Source organism: Equus asinus, chromosome 17 (assembly GCF_041296235.1).
Source record: "Equus asinus isolate D_3611 breed Donkey chromosome 17, EquAss-T2T_v2, whole genome shotgun sequence".
Lineage (NCBI taxonomy): Eukaryota > Metazoa > Chordata > Mammalia > Perissodactyla > Equidae > Equus > Equus asinus.
This window is the reverse complement of record NC_091806.1, coordinates 44,292,819-44,307,332: the sequence shown is the minus strand read 5'-3', so window position 1 is coordinate 44,307,332 and position 14,514 is coordinate 44,292,819. Positions and strand designations below refer to the sequence as shown.

The 14,514-nt window shown below is 55.5% G+C and overlaps 1 protein-coding gene across 3 annotated transcripts; it reads right to left on the bottom strand.

Moving 5' to 3' along the window:
* Window positions 1-227: 227 nt before the first annotated feature.
* PELI3 (pellino E3 ubiquitin protein ligase family member 3) lies at window positions 228-11,098 on the bottom strand. Of its 3 annotated transcripts, none has more exons than XM_070488219.1 (8): window positions 10,967-11,098; window positions 9,703-9,855; window positions 9,081-9,152; window positions 6,915-7,044; window positions 6,173-6,274; window positions 5,201-5,395; window positions 4,693-4,881; window positions 228-3,350 (listed from the first exon to the last, which is right to left on the bottom strand). In XM_070488219.1, exons 2-8 carry the CDS (start codon window positions 9,852-9,854, stop codon window positions 2,781-2,783), a joined length of 1,410 nt encoding a protein of 469 aa, XP_070344320.1. In that variant the 5' UTR covers window position 9,855; window positions 10,967-11,098; the 3' UTR covers window positions 228-2,780. The 3 variants fall into 3 exon arrangements, with proteins under 3 accessions (XP_070344320.1, XP_070344321.1, XP_070344322.1); XM_070488220.1 differs by lacking the exon at window positions 10,967-11,098 and adding an exon at window positions 10,719-10,879; XM_070488221.1 differs by lacking the exon at window positions 9,081-9,152.
* Between the last annotated feature and the right edge of the window lie 3,416 nt (window positions 11,099-14,514).

The window sequence follows — 14,514 nt, the reverse complement described above, 5'->3', positions numbered from 1 at the left end:
CTTCTTCTTCCCTGTGCCTCAGTTTTCATTGTCTTTTAAATGGGTATAAAGTCTTCCTTGACTTGCGTGAAGTTGAAATGCACACTGGTAAAGGAGGTAGTGCTGTCCATTGCTACCAGTGGCAGCTCAGGCCAACAGAAGATCCCAGTACTTCTGAGACCACCCCCCCCACCCGCCCCAACCACGCTGCATCACTCACGGAAGTCCTGTGCCAGCAGCTTGACATGGAGGCTCTCATTTAATTCTCGTAAAAACCCTGAGATAGGATATCATCATTGTGCCCATTGTACAGATGGAGAAACTGAGGCTAATAGGTTCACTGATTTCCTTAAGGCCACTCAGCATGTCCTCAGGTATCCTTGAACTGGGGTCTAGCCTTACTCAGACCTTCCACCACAGTTGCCTTCACCTGCCCCGATACACTCACACACAAACACACACACATACACACACTATCAGTTCGCTCACTGGCGTCACAACTGTCCCCAGCTTTGGCTCTTTCCCATGGGACTGAAGAAAGGGTAGGTGAATTAATATTAAGGACATACTACGTTACAGGTGCCCTCCATACATTCACAACCATTTGGTGACATAGGGACTGTTACTCCACTTAGTTAAGGAGACTGAGGCTCCAGGAGCTGGAAAGGGGCGGAGCTGGGCCAAGACCAGGCTGTCTGACCCGCTCCACCACGACCTCCGAGTTCCCCCTCGGGTGGTGACTGTGCCCTTTGCTTGTCTCTCCTCCCAGAGTCTGGGATTCCTTACTAGAAATGGGATCAGAATGTTCCCGTCTGGTTTCCAACCAGATCAGAAGAGAGAAGAGTTGGATCCTAGTGTTGTGTGTGTGTGTGTGGAGGAGTTGCAATGCTCCCACATCCCTCACAGCATCCCCATCTGGGCTCCCCCACTGTGGCAGTGTGAGGCTCTGGAAGCAAGGATCCGATCACATGCTCCTCTTGTCACCTGCAGGTGCCCTCTGTCCTCTCAACAGCCCCAGGTCTGGTCTCTGTGGCCCCAGCCAGCTGTGTGGTTTAGGGCAGGTCTCTCCCCTTGGAATCTACTCCCTAAGGCTCCGGTGGCTGTCTTCCACTGGGAACGATGCCCAGGTTAGGACTGTACTCAGAGTCTCTTCTTCAGATGTTTCTATCTCCGGAACCTCCATCTACCTGTCTTCCTAGCTCCCTGCCCCCAGGAACAGTCTGGGGGCAACCCCAGCAGCACCCCAAGCTTGCCTTGGCTCTCAGGGAGAGGTGACACTTAGCCACAATGAACAGGGGTCCAGTTCAGTCTTGGCCTCCATGGCAACCGCGGCCCACCAGGCCCCAGCCAGGTGTCCACCCCTCATTCCTCTTTTCTGTCCCTGTCACACCTTTGCCCATGCTGTTCTCCTTACCTGGGCTTCCCTCCCAACTCCTCCCACCCCTGTCCAAGGAAAGCAGCATGGCGTCATGGAGGAGAGGGCAGGCTCTGAGGCCAGACTGGCAGCCGTGGATTTGAATCTGGCTTGGTCACTCTCTAACTCTGTGACTTGGAGCATGTGCCTTAATCTCCCCGTGCACAGAAAGGCTGACACCTCCCCCCCTGGGTTACTGTGAGGATTAAATAAAATCTCCAAGAAGCAGAGCCTGGTGCCTGGTGAGTGCTCAATGAACGTAGTTATTATTCTCATTAGCACAGTGCAGGGCACACAGTGGGCCTTGTGTCGCACAGTCATGGTAGACCTTCTGTCACAGCCAATGCTCTGGATCCATGAGTCCTCTCTCCTCCCTCAACTCCTGACTGTGCACAAGTGAGGTTCTAAATCCTCCATCCAGCATCTTCCCTGTCAGCACGGTCCTAACCTCTTGTTCCAGCCTCCTTTCTGTACCCCCGCAGCCCTGTTCCAGCCACTCTGAACCCCTCACTCAGCTCCCTGCTTACTTAACCTGAGCCTGTGCTTGGCCTCCCTTCTGGCCAGAGCAACACCCCCTGCCTGTGGATCCTTCCTGCAGGGGATTCCCACGCAGCCATGGAGGCTGAGCTCCTATGTGCCTCCTCGGCAAAGCCTCCCTCCCTTTTCCACCCGCCAGCGACACCTGCTCCACAGCCGCTGATAATTCTCTGATCCTGGCACACAGGAAGTCGTGCTGTCATTCAGCAATTTGGACTGTTGTCCATTAGACTGTGAACTTCACTGGACAGGGAACCAGGTCTGATTGTCTCTGTGTCCCCAGAGAACCTTGGCATGGAATCCAGCCCACAGTGGGAATCAGCAGATGCCAGCCCCAGCCTGCCACCCACCCATCACTCGCATGGGGGCCGGAGGCACTGCACGCATGCGGGACACGTGGGATTTGTGAGGGCAGCTGAACAGCAAGGTTTATAGAGGAACCCAGGGCAGCAGCAAGGTGAATATCCGGAACTGGGTCGGCAGGCTCAGGGCGCAGCCAGCCTAAGCTGGGGGTCAGGGGCCCACGGCCCCTTCACTCCCCCAGGGGCACAGTGTAGGCGGCATGATGTGGGATGCCCCAGGAAGGGCTGGGGCGTAGAGGTGGGCTTCCCTCCATCAGCCCGCGACGGAGCTGGTGCTGAGGGCCCCGTCATTCTGACTGGGGTAGGGGTCTCGGGGACCCCGTTAGGGGCCAGAGTTAAGAGGGGAGGGGCACAGCCCATCCAACGCGTCCATCTGGTGTGGCTATGTGCCAGCAGACAGAGTCCCACATGCAGAGCTCCCTCTGGGCTGCAGGAGGTGGGGGACCTGGGTGGGCAGGCGGACACAGCAGCAGAAGACCACAGGTAGTCTAGTCCAGTGGCCCCTGGAAAATGAGGCGGACGCAGCCATGCTCGCCAGTGAGCCAGGCCCCACAAAAGGGGCAGGCAGCATGGAAAGCGTGGGTGCCATGGGGCAGTGGTGTCTGGGCCCAGTAGCGGGCAGTCTTCTCAGAGCAGACATGGCCACAGGGCGCAAAGGCATGGCTGGGTGGCCCAGGGTCCAGGCAGAGGCCAGCCTCCTGGCCGAGCCACAGGGGCACATAGGGCCCCACGAGGCGGCAAAGAGGACATTCACGCTCCTGGGGGCCCCGTTCTCGCCGGCAGCCCCAGCCGTGGTAGCCGTGGACGTGGCCGCAACGGACGTAGACCCAGGGCTGCTGCTTGTCGGGGGCCGTACGGCCACGGGCTGGACTGGGGAAGGCCAGAGTGCTGAGGCCCACGGGACACTGGGGCCGCGCCGCGTTCGCCTCCTGCCGCTGGGCCTCCAGCTGCTTCAGCGTGGGTGCCCGCAGCAGCCCCGCCGGTGTGCGCCACAGTAGCGTGGCCCCACACAGGTCGATGAGGGAGCCATCCTGCAGCACGTTGGACTCATTTTCCACCTGCCAGGGGCAGCAGAAGGGCCTTACTGCCCAAGAAACTCCCAAACCCCCTGCCATCGGGCAGCCATCACCCCAGCCAAGCCACCAATCCACCCTACCAACCCTCCCTGGAGAGGGTACCTTGGACCAGGAAGGCAGGCTGGGGCAGAGGAGTGGGGAGAGCTGGGGCAGAAGAGTGGGGATCAGTGAGAAGCCATGTGGGAGGGCCGGCAGGTGCTTCCAGGGAGGCACTGTCCCTCACTTTCTGAGGGATATGGGCCTTGGTCACCTGATCTGTCAAATCAGGAAGTCTGGACCAAAATGGGGGTTTTCTAAAATGTTTTCCCAGGCTCTCCCCGAATGGCAGAGGCAGGAAACTCCTCTATCCAAAACACTGGGGACCTAGCCCAAGCAGCTGTCCTAAGGGGGCTGTGGTTAGAAGCAAGGACTCTGGCAGTAAAGACTGGGTGTGAACTCTGGCTTCACTGTTTACTAACTCTGCGTCTCTGGTCAAGTAACTCAACCTCTCTGTGTCTTAATTTCCTAATCCTCAAGATGGAGTTCACGTCTCCATGTATCAGGTGGTTCTTATCAATGACTCACTGTAAACACTTGGGACGGTGCCTGGACCAGAGCGGGTGCTCAGCGAGCATATGCTAGTGAAACAGTCATGTGCATGATTTAAAAAATAAGTGTTGTCCCAAGTCTCCCAGTAGAAGTGATGCTCTGGAAAGATAAACTATGCCTTCCTTTGAGGTTCTGCATCTCTCTGCCCGACGTGCTCACATCCAGGAAGAGCTCTGCATGGCCCATTTGAGGAGCTTGGCCACATGACCTTGGACAAGTTCCTTCCTCTCTCTAGGACTCTCTCAGCTCCTAACCTGAGTTCTCGGATCTGTACCACGTGGAGTGTTACTGTCACCTGTGTCAGAACTACTCCAAGGCCCTTTCCCACTGGGAGATGATAATAAAGCTAAACCCATCTGAACGTGACAGACGCGTTACAAACTGCCAACACTTTTGATTATAAACTGTTCACACACAGGCCAAGTGTCACCCTCATAAGAGGGTGTGATTTTTTAAGCTGCGGGCATCCTCAATGCCACTTGGCACTGCATGGTGTGTCTATGTGTGCTCCGCTTCACGTCACCCATGGACCTCCAGCAGTCTGTGGGCTACACTTGGGGACGCTGGTCTCGTCCTCTCTGTGGGGCAAGTGGCACCTTCCCCCAGATGGAACCTGTTGGGGCTCCCTGGTGCAGGAGGACTGGAGATGCTCTCCTGGCTTGGGCAGGGGGAAGGGCAGGTTGGGAGGGCCTGGGAAGAAAGATGGGGTGAGGCAGGGATGGAGCGGGTCACCTACCAGCTTCCCCCGCTGCTGTGCCGAGCGGCTGTCCCTCAGAGTATACACGTTCCCACAGACAGAGATCTCCCGCCAGACACCCGGGGCTGAGTCCTCAGAGAAGCCGCCTGCTGGGTGCATCACCAGGACCCCATTGGTGGTTAAGCCGTCCATCAGGCCGTCGGGGGTCCGCCATTTGGCCGCCCGCTCCTGGGACCACATGTGGGATCAGATCACATCTCCAAGTGGCCCCCAGCAGGCTGCAAGCCAGGGGTGCTGCCCCTCTACCCTCAAGGTCAGAGGTGGCCTGGACTGGACTGGAATTGGTGCTGCATGACTTTGGGTATCTCCTGACCTCTCTGAGCCTCATTTCGCTCATTTGTTAAGTGGGCTTGCTAATCCCTGCATAGGTCATGGTTATGATGATTACCGGAGGCTGGTCCATCACCCCAGGATGCTGCCCCTCCCAGCCTACCCCTCTGCTCACTCTCAGATGAAACGGTGGTCCCTGCCTGGGGGGTTCACTCACTCCAAGGAAGATGTTGCTGGAGGCATCAAAGCCAGCGGCATAGATGCGGGCGGTATAGGGCGGCCGGCGGTCACAGAGGATGCGGCAGGCGTAGCGGGAGATGGTGCTCTGGGCAGAGGGGCCCTCAGCAGCCCCTCCTCCAGGGGACGTGTCTGTTACCACAAAGTCGATCATGTTCTCTGTGGAGCGGCCGATCTGTGAGGAATGAGAGGGCAAGCACAGGGATGCTGTGTGCACAGGTCTATCCCACGGGCTTCCCACCCCAGGGTTCCCGGCAGTTACTCTGCATGCAGGGTCATCAACAATGAGGCAGCACCATCCCAAGTCCTGGGGTCTCTAAATCCAATCGCCTGGGTCTGGGGCTTCTCCTTCTCTGTCTCCCCAACAGCTGTGGGGAGCACCACACTCAATAAAAATCAGTTGATTAGCTGATAGAACCATGAAAGGAGTGCTCAAATATTAGCAGCAAATAGTGAATTTTTAGGAAGTATTTATTGTATACCATCCTAAGCATTTTATGTGCAATATCTCAGTTAGTCTTCCCAAGAATTCCTTGGGATGGGTATTATTAAGGGCCCACCTTACAGATGAGGAAACCAAGGCCCAGAGAAGTTAAGTGACTCTTGTCCAAAGTCACCCAGCTACTAAGTGACGGAGCTGGGATCTGAAGCCTGGCAGTATGACTCTCACACCACACTCTGAACCCTGAACTGGATGGCCTCCTGTAGCCTGGGAGTCTGATCTTGGGTTTGAATCTTGATACAACCACCGACTTGCTGTGTGACTCTGGGAAGTCAACAGCCCTCACTGGGATGTCCTGCTTCCTCATCTGATGACGACTGCACTGAGTGCCCCCAAAGCACTTTCCCATGGCCTCTGGTCCTCCAGCCTCACCCTGGAACACCTGCAGAGCTAAGTGTGGAGGCCTGGTGGCCCAGTGGCCAGGAGGCTTGTGGAGGGGCCCAAGCATACCTGGAACATGTCTGTGTCACTGTCATGTGTGTACTCGACTATGACCGAGTGGCTCCGGGACAGTGTGTACGAGATGCTGTGCTGGCCACGATTACTCAGCGCCTGGTGGGGAGAAAGGAGAAGTCACTTCCCAGAGCACGTGGCCATGAGAATTGCGAGCCACTAAGCCAGAAGCTGGAGCCCAAGGCCCAGCGGCCACTCCCAGAGAAGGGGCAGTACCACCCTTTGCAAAGAGTGCAGCTGGCTCTTTACATAGGTTACCTCCTTTGATCGCTACAGCCACCCCAAGAAGGAGGCATGATTGTTATTCCCATTTTGCAGTTGAGCAAACAGCAATTCAGAGAGGAGAACAAACTGGCCTAAAGTCACACAGCTGGAAACAGCAGAGCCCAAATTCTAACCCAAATCCTCTGAAGCCAAAGGCTTTTCCTTTGCCATTGCTGTGTGACTGTCACATCCTCTCTGAGCCTCGGCTGCCTCTAAAATGATTCTGATCAATCCCATCCAATGGATGGGATCTCGTGGTCAAGGAAACACTTTGCAAACTGTAAAGGACCGTGCATACTACAAGGGATCTCCCATTAGCACCACTTCGCTGGTAGCCCAAGGCAGGGAGTGAAGACACAGGGGGCTCCCCTGTGCCAGCGGGGCTGGGCGCAAGCAGGGCTGGGAAGGCTGAAGACCTGGACTTGGGCAGGGAGGGCAGGCCCAGCGCCCAGGTCTGCCGGGACAAGCTGCTTGCCTTGGAGACGAGCGGTGTGGAGATGTGGTGCATGACGTCTGGCTTCACTCCATTAGCATGCGGCCGGCGGCTCAGTGCCAGGCGGCTTCGCCGGCGGCCCTTGTCCCCACTTGCCAAACACCCATTGTAGCTGCGGATGTGGGGTGTTAAGAAGAAAGGGTTGCAGGGAGAGAGAGAGAAAGTGAGCCCCTGAGAGACTAGGAGGAACTGCTAACTTCTGGGCAGATCCTACCTTCAGAAACAAGTCCTAGAACCCGAAACTAGAACACCCTACTATGTCAAATCAGTGCCTTTGGGAGAGGGGTCGGGCTTAGAACATCTGCAAAAGGCCTTTCATTCAATTAACCAATTCTGGATGCCTGAGCCATGTCTGGCCAGGTGCTAGGCGCTGGGGTGGCATAGATAACAAATGACGGGTCAGTTCTGTGTCCTCAGTGCCAGGGGAGGGGGACCCTCAGCTTTTCAAGGAACCCGGCTGCTGCCTGAAATGACCCAGGCACAAACCAAGTGTGCCACAGGCCCAGAGGCAGGAGAAGGCAATTCTGGCCTGGGGATCAGGTTTCTGGGAGACGGAACACCTATACTAGGCCTTGAAGAACTGGAAAGGATTCACCCTTAGCAAACTGTCGTTTATTATACCACAAGTACTACCAGAAACCAGAATGAAAAAAAAAAAAACCAGACCCACAATGCCACCACCTCCATATATCCATACACGTCAAATCTCTACCTTCCTTTCCAGCTCTTGTCCGGAGGGAATGATTGTGGAAGGCAAAGATGGGGTGAGTCATGGCCTTGATCGCTGCCATATACTGGAGCCTCCTGTGTTCCCGGGGCTTCGCGTTATTAATTACCTAATGGAATCTGTGCAATGTCCTGCCAGGCAAGTATCCTTCCCATTTTACAAATGAGGAAAATTGAGGCTCAGGGAGGCGAAATGACTTGTCTGAGGTCCCAGGTTCGTAAGTGGAAAAGTCTAGACTTGAACTTGGGTCTATCTGACTCCGGCCTCTCTGACAGAAGCGCTTTTAGATGGAGGGCTCACCCTGAGCAAAGGCCCTGAGGCTGGGTTTGGGGAAGTCAGGGAGTGGTGACTTGGGTGGTAAAGTGCAACAGGGGAAAAGCCCTGAACAGCAGGCTGAGGGATCTGCACTTTATTCTGTAGGCACTGGGGAGCCACAGAAGGTTCTGCAGCAGGGAATGACAGGATGAAGAGCTGCCAAATACAGCCAAGGACCGCCTGGATCAGAATCTTCGAGTGAGCTTGTTAAAATGCAGATTCCCTGGCCCCACTCATGGAGATTCTGATTCTGTGGGTTTGGGATGGGCCCGTCAATGGGTATTTTCAATGCACTCTCCAGGCAGCTCTGGGGTACAGCCCGTGTGGGGCTTCACTGCTCTGCAGAGAACAAACAGCTGTCAAGAGGGCCTGTAACTTGGGGTCTACACTCTCCCCCATCAGTGGCCTTGCTCTTAGCTGCAAAGCCAGCTCTTCCTTTGGGACACCAAGCAGCTGCTTTTGAGGTCACTTTTGCCCTCGTAAGCTCTTCCCACGTATGGGGGTTGGGAGAGTTCAGGAGTCAGGCTTGGGCCTCAGATGGGCCTGACTTAAATCCTGGCTCTTCCACTTATCACATGACCTCTGTAAAACGGTGCTAATTTATCAGGACCTACCTCGCAGGTTAGTTGTGAGAACTAAATGAGATAAAGCATTTAAAAATGCTTGGCACAGAGCTTGGCGTATATACAGTAAGCCCTTGATAAAAGTTAGCTATTATCATTAAAAAAATGAAAGCACATGGCATGTACATGTCAACAAACAGTAGCCATTATTATTTCTAAATCATCAGCCTTATGATAACATTATGTATCCAATATTTTCTTCAGGGCAGACAGCAGAGAGAGAGGCCAAAAGGAGGTCCGGATGCGGGAGGAGGAAGAGGGATCCATGCCTGGGGGAAGAGATAAGTGGGTGGTGCAGGCAAAGGTCTGGTCAGGCACAGACCAGGAAGGGATGAGGTCTACCCTGTCACCAACTCATGTCGCTTCCTCTGTCCTGGCCACAGTTTTCTCATCTGTAGCGTGAGGGTCAGCTGCGGCTTAGTGAAAGTACAGTAGACCTAGATTAAGAAAGACCTGGGTCCAAATCCCAGCCCTGCCACTTACCAGCTGTGTGCCCTTGGGCCAGTCACTTCCCCTCTCTGAGCCTTGGTTTCCTCACCTCCTTCCTCACAGCATCTTTGTGAAGATTGAAATGAAATAATGTCCATGAAAGGGCTTGGCACAGGCCTGCCTCCCAGAACACATGACACGTGCCAGGCACTGTTCTACGTGCTTTACAGAAATCACCTCATTCATTCCTTTCGACAACCCTCTGAGGTATTATCATCATCCCTATTTGTAAAATGGGAAAACAGAGGCACAGGGAAGTTAAGCAACTTGCAGAGGTAGGATTTGAACCAAGCAGTTTTGCTGGAGAACCAGAGTTCTTCACCCTAGACTACACACTCGGTGCTCTATGAAAGGCAGCTGATATTACTTTTTTCTGATCTAAGTTTTTTCTGAAACTTATGTGGGCAGTTAGAGTTGTCTCAATAATTTATGACAAGTGGGAAGACAAAACTCTTACGAATTGAGGTGGGTTTGGTCAACTTTGTCTCTCTCTCTCTCGGGGAACTTGAGGAGGGACCAACAGCAAAAAGGCCACACTGGGGAGAGCTGGGGCCCTTGATCTGGCTGCCCTGGGGGATGCCTGGTGCCCCACCCCACCCAGACCAGGGATGCTCACCCCAGGACGATGAGTTCACCATACTTGATGGGCTCCTCGCCTGGCTGCGCATCTTCACCAGGAGGAGAGAGGACGCAAGAGCCCTGGTTTCCAGGGTGCCGGAGGTCTGAGGTTCTGGGGGACCCCACTTCAGGGTTTCCTTCCAGCACCATCCTGGGCATAGTGGGAGAAAAAACAGCTTTGCAGCCTTCTACCCCAACCTCTCTCAATGCCAGCTTTTGCCTGCTGCAGGATCACCTAAGCTCAGTGACCTTTCACCCCCTCTGTTGCTATGGTGACCACTTCACCTCTGCCTCCCCTAAAAACTGCTCCGGGGTTGCTGGCATATCAGGGAAGGGAGATGGATGAGATGGAACCAAGAGGGAGGGGCAGCACAATCAGGAGGTCAAGATATTTGGTAGGGTCACAGGCATGGACCAACTTGGGGGTAGCCAGGACCCCAGTCTGGGACACGCTTGAAAGAGGGGGCAGCTCAAGAGTTGGGGCCCTTACTCCTCATCTTAGACTCAGTTCTTGGGTTTAGCTCTCAGCCCGGAAACCTCTGAGTAGTCTTCTGCCAGGTTCTTGGAATTTATCTGTCCATCAATCTTTCTGCCCCTTGGCAGGTCTAGGCCTGTCTGTCTGTTTTCTCAATGACTCTCTGTCCTCCTCGCCGCTGTCCTTTTTCACCGTCTCTCTTCCACCCTCCTCCCCATCTCTGCCTGTCTGGCCACCTCCACCTCCCCATCCACCTGCCTCAGTCTCCCCATCTTGGCCTTGCAGGCCTCTAGACCCCTCCCCGATGCGCGCCCCCTCCCTCCCTCAGGCGTCTGTCTGCAGTCCCCCGGCCGCCCGGTCTCCGGAGGCCTGCGGGGGCGGCTCTCCCCCCTCCTCCGGCTCCGGCTGCAGCAGAGCCCGTCTCCGCAGGAAGCCTGTTTGGAAAACATCCCCGCGCAGGAGGGACTGCGCCGGGGCAGGCCCGCGCCCCGCGCCCGGGGCAGGCACAATGACGGCCCAGCGCATACGCAGATACACACCCGGCGGCCCTCCACACAAACACGCGCGCGCACGCACACAGTCCCTCACAGCCCGAGCCCCGCGGGCACTGCCCGGACGGGCGCACAGCCCACCCGGGCCCCCGACCGCAGGCGCCAGCGCGCAAACTGCCACAGGCGCCCGCCCTCGGACCCACTCCCCCTGCCTCCCCCAGGCACGCTAACACGCCCCCAGCGCCCGCCGGGGCCGCCTGGCGCAGCCCCCGCCCCCTCCGCCCCGGCCGCCTCACCTGGCCTCGCCCCGGGCCCCGCTCGGCGCCGCTCCTTCCGCGCCTCGCCCCTGCTCGGCCCCGGGGCCGCTGCGGCGGGATGGGCCCGGCCCGCGGCGGCTCCGCGCTGCCTCGTCACGGGGACACCCGCGGCCCGGGGAGGGGGACGAGCGCGAAGCGCCACGCCCCGCCCCCTGTCTCGATGCCCCGCCCAATATGCCCCGCCCCGAGGAGAGCTCCCGCCCCATCCTAGACTCCGCCCCTTGCGGCGAAGCTTAGCCTTAGTCGGCGGAGTCCCGCCCCTTCCCAAGAGACCACGCCCCCTCAGGGCCCCGCCCCGGGCCATGGGACGCCCCACCCACCACTCTGTCTCAGGGACTCCCTCCACCGTTTTCCTTGGCTCAGGGACTCCCCGTAGTCTACAAGACCCCTCCCCCATTGGGGGCTCCCCAAACCCCGCCCTCATTTCTGGGGACTCCGGGGATCTCCCGGAGATCCGGGTGCCGGCCCACCCACCGAATGCGAGGGCCTTCGCAGTGGGCGGGAGGCCCCTTTCCCCACATTAGCCCTGGGACTCTCCACCTCCTGTCTGAGACCCCGCCTCCCAGCTGGGGAAGCCTCAGGATTAGAAAAGGAGCGGGGGCGAGAAGGAGAGAGAAAGAAAATACCAGATGAGGCGGAAGAGGGGGTGTGCGTCAGCAGGGAAGTCGAGGAAAGCCGCTGCGTTTGACTCGAATCGCAGACCTGTCTTCCAGCCCAGCTCAGCCAGTTTCTCGCTGGGTGACCTCCGGCTGGCTCTGGGTCCCCGGGTGTCCAGAAACACCCCCCTCCTGCCCTCAGCATGCACACACCACCCGATATCCCGCAAAGGGGATGGAGACCTTTGGGGGTGCACAGCCCCTTACGGGCCTGGGCTTGCAAGAGATCTCGTCTCTCAGTCTGTACGCTGTGCTTTGAGCAAAATAAGCCCTTTAATTCCTGGAGGCGGGAATTGTTGTTATGACTAGAGATGGCAGGATGGGGCTCCCAGGTGCAGAGCAGGAGAGACCAGAGGTGCATCAGATAAGATCCCTACAGCTCATTATCTCTGGGACTATAACCAAGGCCTGGGGGAAGGCCAGGGGCTAGACCCTTAACCTCCGTCTTTGGTGTGCGTGTTTTATTGAGGAAATCAAGGAAGGCTACACAGAGGAGGTGGCCTTTGGCCCCAGTCATGAAAAATAAGAGAAAGTTTGCCCTCACCTTCCTGAGAGAGAGCATCCCACCCACCCAACTTGTTGTTTGTGAAGCTCCCAGTCTCCGAGACTCCCCCGGGGCCCCACCACATCTGCACACCCCACTAACTCCCCCACCTAAAAATAGTCCAGGATACCAACTGCTTTGCCAACTGTTCTGGGGCCCCAGCAACCAGATGAAACAAGAAAGCAGCCGGCAGCATGTCCTTTAGGGACAAAGGCACTCATTAATCAAAGAGAAACTCCCAGAGAGGCCACCGCCGAGCAGGCTGGACTGCTGGGCTGTTGGCAGCAGGTCCTACAAATCCTGCACCACAGAATAGCTCCCATCGCTGAACGCCTACAGTATGCCCACTTTCATGCCAGGTATGCACAGCCACCATAGGACGTGGGAACACTGAGACAGTCTCCTCCCCTTTGCACTCCCAGCTTCCAGCACACTGCCTGCCAGAGCAGACCCTCAGTGAACAGGTGCTGAATTACTATTAGAATCCTCAATTTACAAATGTGGAAACTGAGGCTGGGGGGCGGGGATACTTGCCCCAGGTCATACAGCCAGACAGGTATGGAGCTGAAGTTTGAGCAGAGCTCTAATGCTACCACCTGACACCAGACTGCAGGGAGGAAGGGCTGAGAGAAATTGCCTGGATTCACTGCAGGAGGCAGAGACTCCTCCTGGGGTAGAGCGCTGGGATCAGAGCCACGTGGTGGGCATGCCCAGACCACAACGGGCCTCTGGGAGCCTGGGGTTGGCCTGATCCCAGCATTGGTCAGGTGGGGGAAAGGAAGGGCGAGCTGGGACACCACCAACAGACGCAGATGCCCAAGTTCCATTCATGGCTTCTGGATCTAATATAGAGTCCCATGCTCTATTCTCAGAACTCCAGCTTCTTAATCTCTCTAGGCCTCAGTTTCCTAATTTGAAATGTGGGAATAATAATTGCACCTACCTGTGGTGGGATAAAAATTGGCAGTATTGTTCTGAAATCCCTTTGTTCAACCCCTCCCTTCTTTCTCCTCAATCTAGATCTTGACCCTACTGCTTCAAAAAAAGGGACAAAGGAAGGAAGAAGATACCACTTTTGTTTCTTTAATTCTTGGTTTCAAGTGCTCAAAGTTGAGGGGCTGGCATAAACAGTTTGGAAGAATATTTGTGTATCTAGTTGAGAAGGAATGTTGAAAAAAACAAAACAAACAAAAAGCAATAACAATAAGCTTTTTCTGTGCCGGGAGATTTGGAGAGGAGAGGAGAAGGAAGAGCTAAGATGCTGGGCTCTGCCCTTGAGGCCTTATTGTAGGTGGGGGGTGGGGTTGGGAAAAGAAAGTACCCTCGGATAGACTTGGGGATCCAGAGCAGAGGGGGCCTGGGCCTCATTGCTGAGGCCGAGCTTTGGAGGGGAGCCCTGGGAGCACAGTCAGGGGAGCAGTGGGTGGGGTTTGTGCCTGTGCCTGCAGGATGCGTAAGTGACACAGGAAAACCTTGAAATTTCTGTCCCCAAGAAGGGCAAAGCTCAGAGAGGTTGTTGGGAAGGGGTGTCATACCTGACAGGAGGTAGGGTCAGCCTACCTGGATTGACAACCAGAGGCCAGACGATGCAAGTACCTCAGTAGATGCTAGTCAGATTCCAGAATCACTGGTCCACAGGCCTCTGGATCTTTCCAGTGCCATGATGCTAGGGAAGTCTTCTTGGATCTGAGAAGCCATTCCAAGTAGAAGAGAGGTGAGGAGGCTGAAAGACTCAGAGTTTAAATCTGGAATGACTGAGGAAAGCTGAAACCTACTAGATGACACTGTCCCCCAACTGGTGCAATGGGGACTGGAGAGAGACGATGTTTAGTTCTGGAACAGGGGTGAACAAACTGCAGTCCACAGGCCAAATCCAGGCCGATGCCTGTTTTTGTAAACTATCTTTTCTTGGGGAACAGCCACACCCACTTGCATATGTATTGTTTATGGCTTCTCTCATGCTACAACAGCAGAGTTAAATCATGAGAGAGACTGTATGGCCAGTACAGTGTAAATATTTACTGCCTGACTCCTTACCAAAAAAGTTTGCTGACTTCCATTCTGGAAGGTGATAGAAGTTATAATTTATGCTCCCTTTTATAATGAAAGGACTGATGGCTTAAATATATACACTTGACACACCACGTGGGGTCATTGTAAGGATTAAACCAAATGGTGCTTGTAGATAGCTCATCTCAGTGCCTGGCTGTATTAGTTAGCTATTGCTGCATAGCAAATTATCCCAAAACTTAATGACTTAGAATAATAAACATTTATTGTCTCACGCAGTTTCTGGCAGACAGAAATTTGGGAGCGGCTTAGCTGGG

Coding starts and splice junctions, on each gene's coding strand:
- PELI3 (XM_070488219.1), bottom strand. CDS start 9,854: ATGGTGCTGGAAGGAAACCCTGAAGTGGGGTCCCCCAGAACCTCAGAC. Junction 7,045..9,080: donor GGCCCAAGGGCACACAGCTG/GTAAGTGGCAGG, acceptor CCACATCCGCAG/CTACAATGGGTGTTTGGCAA. Junction 4,882..5,200: donor CCAGCAACATCTTCCTTGGA/GTGAGTGAACCC, acceptor ATGTGGTCCCAG/GAGCGGGCGGCCAAATGGCG.